Source organism: Capra hircus, chromosome 10 (assembly GCF_001704415.2).
Source record: "Capra hircus breed San Clemente chromosome 10, ASM170441v1, whole genome shotgun sequence".
In the NCBI taxonomy this organism is placed as follows: domain Eukaryota; kingdom Metazoa; phylum Chordata; class Mammalia; order Artiodactyla; family Bovidae; genus Capra; species Capra hircus.
In genome coordinates, this window is record NC_030817.1 from 75,805,188 (window position 1) to 75,812,154 (window position 6,967).

The 6,967-nt window shown below is 40.7% G+C and overlaps 1 protein-coding gene across 1 annotated transcript; it reads left to right on the plus strand.

Annotated features, from left to right (window-relative positions):
• Positions 2,931-3,876, plus strand: LOC102178361 (olfactory receptor 11H12-like). Its single transcript, XM_018053806.1, is given in 2 exon segments — positions 2,931-3,619; positions 3,621-3,876. Coding segments are annotated over 2 exon segments (945 nt in total).

Sequence of the window (6,967 nt, forward strand, 5' to 3'; positions counted from 1 at the left end):
AGACAGTTAAATAAAATTTCAGAGGTGGAAAAGTTGCTGCCATTAGGGGAATAAGGAGAAGTATTATGGGAAAATGTCATTTGAACTAGAGATTGAAGGATAGATGGGGTTTTGCAGGTGCAGATGGAGGTAATGAGGATTTCCAATAAGCAAAATGACCACAAAGATGCAAATATGAGAAATTGAAAGGTACTCAGAGAATGAAATGTTATTCAATTTATCTGAAAGGGGGAGTAGGAAAAGGTAAGATGAGAAAAGCATTTGAAGTTTATTTGTGGAGAACTGGGGAAATTTTGCATAAGGAAACCAGTGGTGGTTTTTAAGCAGGCAAATAACAAGATCAAAGCAATGTTTTAAGCATTTCTAAGGACTGAAGTAGTATCACTAAAAGGTAATAAAAGTCTAAGTAATCTATTTCCCCTTTAGTCTCTCAGTTTGAAAGTGTTCCTCAGTTCTATCTGACTCTTTGTGACACTATGAACTATAGCCCTCCAGGTTCCTTTGTGCATGGGATTTCCTGAGCAAGAATACTGGTGTGAGTAGCCATTTCCTTCTCCAGGATATCTTCCAGGTCCAGGGATTGAACCCAGATCTCCTGCATTGGAGGTAGATTTTTTACTGTCTGAGCCACCAGGGAATATCACTTTTAGTGTGAGCAATTTACGTTTAAATATTCCCACTCCAGTATTCTTGCCTGGAAAATCCTATGCAGAGGATTCCGGCTGGCTGTGGTCCATGGGGTTGCAAAGAGTCGGACACAACTTAGTGACTGAGCACATGAGCATTCTCAAGCAGCTTATGGTTCACAGACCAGTGTTCCAAGGCATATATTCCTGATGTCCGCAATCATTTTATGCTACATGATATGAGCTTTCATTCTCACCTGGGTGTTTTAGTATACTAGGTAAACCCTAAATGGCTGAAGGTAAAAATTGAAGGGTAAAAAAAATGTGATGTCTCATATTAATTAGGTATTCACATGTGCCTCTGAAGTATTTCAGTCAGTTAACTTTAATACTTCTCTCATATCTAAAGAATACTATGCTATAAGCTATTTCTAAATTCTCCAAATTTTCATCCTCAATGTCCTACAGTTTCTTCACCTGAACATTTGCCTCATTGGGTTCTCTGCCCATCACTTCCTTATCCTCCAAAATATGCCCGATGATCTTTGAAATATTCCTATAAGAATCTTTTGTGACACATTGTATCTTATTTCTCCTCAAAATGTGCCTTCTGGAAAATTTTGGAATCCATATTTCAGATGGGCAAGTGATTTGTAAACAATAGGGCTTCAGAGTAAGTCACTGCTCTTTACTGATTCCTCAGAGAATATGCAATAGTTTAACTTTTAATGAACCATTGGCTTGGAGGAGAACTTCCCTAATGCTATAGAGGCCAAATCCCAGAAGAATCTGTGGTAAAGAAAGTGCAATCTTAATTTTTGTGCAGCAATAAATTCTTTATCCATCTGAAGACAAGAAGATATAGCTATTTAGACAGGTCCCTAGAGATTCAATCTATATCAAAACCACAACACCTTTATCTTTTGAGCACAGCAGAGAGTCCTGACACCTCTTTGTCAGTCTCGTTTATTCTATGGTTTCTTTATGCTGATTTATTAATGTTCCTGATTTGGAGCAGTTTTGAAAAGATTCATATTATTAAATGAAGGAATTTTAATTCCTTCCACCACATCATTATAGAAGACTACGCAGAGCACTGGTGTGGAGAATAGGTGGGGAAAAAAATTCCTTCTGAAAATTGTGTGTTTGTGCCCATAATATAAACCCTCACAATTTTTAGGACTCACATCCCTGCATATTGCCACACACAAAATATTTCAGGGTATTCCTATTCTTGTCATAGTTTTCATGAGAATGTAGGATGGAAGAAGTTTACTTGTGACCAAGAAAGCATTTGATTTCTCTCATGTAGTGGAAATTGTTTACTTCAAATGAGTATATAAAGAATCAGTTCAGTCACTCAGTCATGTCTGACTCTTTGTGACTCCATGGTTGAAAGTATAAAGAAACCTAATCCCAAAATTTTGTGGGAAAAAAAAAAAACTTAAAAATATAAAGTCTCATACCTAGGTTTATTTACAAACTTCCATCTAGGAGAAAGATTAAGTGGAAATGTCAAGCCACTGCTTTCTACAGAAGACATTGCAACAGTACAATATTAAAAGTCAATGTCAGTAAGTAATATTATGGCCTTACATTTTTATGGTGCTTAAGCAGAAATGCAAAAGTATTGACTTTAAATGAATCCTAACAAGTTGGTAAAACATAGTCACTTGTTTCACTGTTGAATGGTATGTTAAGTAGCACATTTAACTGAAAGATAAATAGTAAAATTAAAACCTTCTTTACTGAGTCTGTTGCCCCACAAAATGGGTTTAGGGAAAGAAATTAGTACATTTATTAAGAGCAAATTTATGTTATGGGGCTTCCCTGGTGGCACAGACAGTAAAGAATCCACATGCAATTCAGGAGATGCAGGTTCAATCCCTTGATCAGGAATATCCCCTGAAGAAGGGAATGGCAACCCGCTCCAGTATTCTTGCCTGGAGAATCCCATGGACAGAGGAGCCTAGAGGGCTACAGTCCATGGGATCACAAAAAGTTGGACACTACTAAGCGACTAACACTTTCTGATATATGCTATCAAATCTATGAGAAACTATTATAGATCATGCTTTCCCCAAAGAATAACAAGCTTACAAAATGAGTTTAAAGTTTTTTAGTGATATCATAGTAAGGAAAAGATTTAGAGGCAAGCAAAAGCTTGTTTCTGTGAAGCCAGCTATCTACTGTGCCCCAATTTGTATTTGTCTTCTCTTAATTCTTAAACAGGGACACATTTGAAGGTAGTCCTAACTGACAAATACGTGTCTGTTGACGTTGCACGTTAATGATCCAATGAACATGAACATCTCTGAGCCACATTCCCACTTTGTCTTTGTAAGAGAATTTATACTCCTAGGTTTTTCTTATGAGTGGAAGATTCAGAGCCTCCTCTTCTCACTCTTCCTTACAATATATGCTCTGACCATAACAGGGAATGGGGCCATCATTTGTGCTTTATGGCATGACCAGCGACTCCACATCCCCATGTACATATTCCTGGGGAATTTCTCCTTTCTAGAGATCTGGTATGTCTCTTCTACAGTCCCCAAGATGTTGGTCAACCTCCTCTCAGATAAAAAGACCATCTCCTTTGTTGGATGTTTCCTACAGTTTTATTTCTTTTCTTCCTTGGGAGCAACTGAATGCTTGCATTTGACCGTTATGGCCTTTGATCGGTACCTTGCTATCTGCCGTCCCTTGCACTACCCTAATATCATGACTGGACATCTCTGTACCAAACTGGTCCTTATCTGCTGGGTCTGTGGATTTCTGTGGTTCCTGATCCCCATTGTTCTCATTTCTCAGATGCCCTTCTGTGGACCAAATATCATTGACCATGTTGTGTGTGACCCAGGGCCACTGTTCGCATTGGCATGTGTCTCTGCCCCCCAAACCCAATTGCTTTGCTACAGTCTAAGCTCAATAGTTATCTTTGGTAACTTCCTCTTCATCCTTGGGTCCTATACTCTTGTGCTAACAGCTGTGTTGCATGTCTTCAACGACTGGGAGACAGAAAGCCTTCTCCACCTGTGGGTCTCATCTGGCTGTGGTATCCCTGTTCTATGGCTCTCTGATGGTCATGTATGTGAACCCAGGTCTCAGACATTCTGCTAAGATGCAGAAAGTTGCAACTTTGTTCTATGCTATGGTGACCCCATTCTTCAACCCCCTCATTTATAGCCTCCGGAATAAGGAGATAAAGACAGCCCTGAGAAAAGTTATGGGGAGTTTCAACATAATGTAAGACATTCTAGATGTTCCGCCCGTTATCAGGTCAGCTTAAAGCTCAACATTCAGAAAACAAAGATCATGGCATCCAGTCCCATCACTTCATGGGAAATAGATGGGGAAACAGTGGAAACAGTGTCAGACTTTATTTTGGGGGCTCCAAAATCACTGCAGATGGGGACTGCAGCCATGAAATTAAAACACACTTACTCCTTGGAAGAAAAGTTATGACCAACCTAGACAGCATATTCAAAAGCAGAGACATTACTTTGCTGACTAAGGTCCGTCTAGTCAAGGCTATGGTTTTTCTGCTAGTCATGTATGGATGTGAGAGCTGGACTGTGAAGAAAGCTGAGCACCGAAGAATTGATGCTTTTGAACCGTGGTTTTGGAGAAGACTCTTGAGAGTCCCTTGGACTGCAAGGAGATCCAACAAGTCCATTCTGAAGGAGATCAACCGTGGGATTTCTTTGGAAGGAATGATGCTAAAGCTGAAATTCCAGCACTCTGGCCACCTCATGCGAAGAGTTGACTCATTGGAAAAGACTTTGATGCTGAGACGGGTTGAGGGCAGGAGGAGAAAGGGACGACAGAGGATGAAATGGCTGGATGGTATCACTGACTCGATGGATGTGAGTCTGAGTGAACTCTGGGAGTTGCTGATGGACAGGGAGGCCTGGCGTGCTGCAATTCATGGGGTCACAAAGAGTCGGACTCGACTGAGTGACTGAACAGAACTGATAGTCTAACATAAAATAACCAGAATTATATTGTTATCTAATCTTCAAAAATGGGTCTAGTGATAATAATTTATATTAGGCTATGAAATTAATCATCTATAGGGTCATTATAATCATAAAGTGCTAACATTATTCAGATAAGTAGAAGTGTTGAGTTCTTATGTTGACTGCATATTAAATGAGAAATGTACACATATCAGTGTTTTCTTGATGGTTCATGTGATACATTTGGGATAAAAATGTTTTTACTCTTTTTGGAAATTTAGATTATTAATTCTAGGGTTAATAAAATTATAATTATGTCCGTTTTATGTTTAGTCAGCTAGTTGTAAATAAAAGAAGGAAGTATATTCTTTTCTGACTGGGGTTCCTATCATTTTTTACTTTATTATTTTGTTATGATCATTCCTACTAAATGAGCCCTTAAAAGCAATCAAAATTTCTGTTGGACAATAAAAGTCAAGCTAGCCTAATGACATTGTTATGCCCAAGTCTCGAAATTTCCCAATGACCACCAGGGAGCCGATATCCGATGCAAAAGCAAGAGAGTTTTTATTACCAAGCTCGAGCTGGGGCTCCCACCGATACCGACACAGCAGCTATAGGGAGGAGCCCTGAGCTCTGGGTTACATTGCTCATATAGGGTATTATCGCTTGAAAAATTCAAAAAACAGGAGTCTCCAGGTCTGATTTGTCACCTTCTGGTGAAGGGTTAGGTGTTGAGTTCTGATTGGTTCTCCTTTCCTGGGCTTGATTCGAATTTCCTGGGCTGGCCAAGGGTTCTGATTGGTTCGCAGGTGGTGGGGTGAGGTCAGGGGATTTCCAAAGGCTTTTTTCCTGGAACCTTACAAAATGGAGTAGCTTTGATTCTTCATTCCCCCCTTCTCCAGGATCCAGGACAGACCCAATCAGGGGTCTTGGGTCAGCTCTATATTGTCTCCCACTAAGGGGACCGTTGGCAAGGCCATATATTGGGATCTGTGCACCATGAGCTGCACCTCGTTGATGCGGCTTTTAATGAAGGCCGCTAGTTAGTTTAGTAAGCATGGCCTGAGGGTGAGTAGTAGTAACAAGATAATCAGGGGCCCCACCAAGGAGGATATGAGAGTTGCAAACCAGGGGGATGAATTGAACCAGGATTCAAACCAGGTTTGAGATATTTTTCTTTCTCTTTTTCTCTGACTCAGCCCTTCTCTTATCTTGGCCAGGGACTCCCTGACTACCCCCGAGTGATTTACATAAAAACAACATTCTTCCCCTAACGCAGCACATAGGCCCCCCTGAGAGACTTCATACTCAAGATACTTTTTGGGAATTGGGGCGGAGGTCTCTTTCTTCTGTAACTTCTTCCTGCTGTGCATGGGCATAGGCCTGCCTAATAGAGCAGAAGTCTCTCTCTACCTGATCTAAGTTGGGGTGTTCCACATCTGAAACCAACTTCCACCCTCGTAGTAACAGCAATTTAGTTGGCCCCTCTCAGAGATGAAATAGACAAGGGCCAAACAGGAGACCTAACAGGATGGTCATCTCTGGTCCTGGAAACAGAAGGCAACATTTGGGGTGAGTGTTGCAGGGTTTGTGACCGCTTCTGATTGGTTGGTGGTGAGGCAACAGAGCTGTGCTCCAGGAATCTTGTGTTCAGTCTGAAGTTACCATCTTCCACCTGGGTGGGGGCTCAAAGACATTGTTATGCATATTTCTTTGAGTAGGAACCAGGACTCTGTCTGGAGGCTGTACCAACCTTTTATTGTTTCTGTTTTTGCATCCCCTCCCTTCCCTGATTAGCAATTGTTTGAAACCAAGCTTTGGAATTCAGGGAAGGTCAAGGAGGCTGAACAAAGTCTATATCCTACAGATAAGAAATGGAGAACACAGAACAGATCTGTACTCCAGATTCCCACAGAGTCCCACTCAGTTTTAATTTTAGGGAACTAGGCAACTATGATTGTGATAACTTCCTGTCACAATGGGGCATAGGACTGCCCCAGCTTGGAGTATAGACACTGAATTGGAAGTATTTCTGAGTTCCAAGTTCTAGATCTGAGTCTTGTATGATTAAAACCCTAATCTCTTGGTCTGCCATTTTGGTGTAACAGACCCAATTAGAAGTAGTTGGAGGAGTGATAACTGGAATTTAATAGACAAAATCAATCTCATTTCTTTTTAGAAAAATAGGCCTGAAACCGTCTGGACCTGGCACTTCAGGGAGACTTGTAGCCATGTAGCCAGTTGCCTAGTTTTATAAAAAGTAAGGTTACTAGCTTTCAGCAGACATTGTTTTGAAAATGGTGGCATCCAAGCCTGACACAACTCAGAAAACTCAAGTGTTTACCAATACAAGGTCTAATCTAAAAGTACACCCATAGC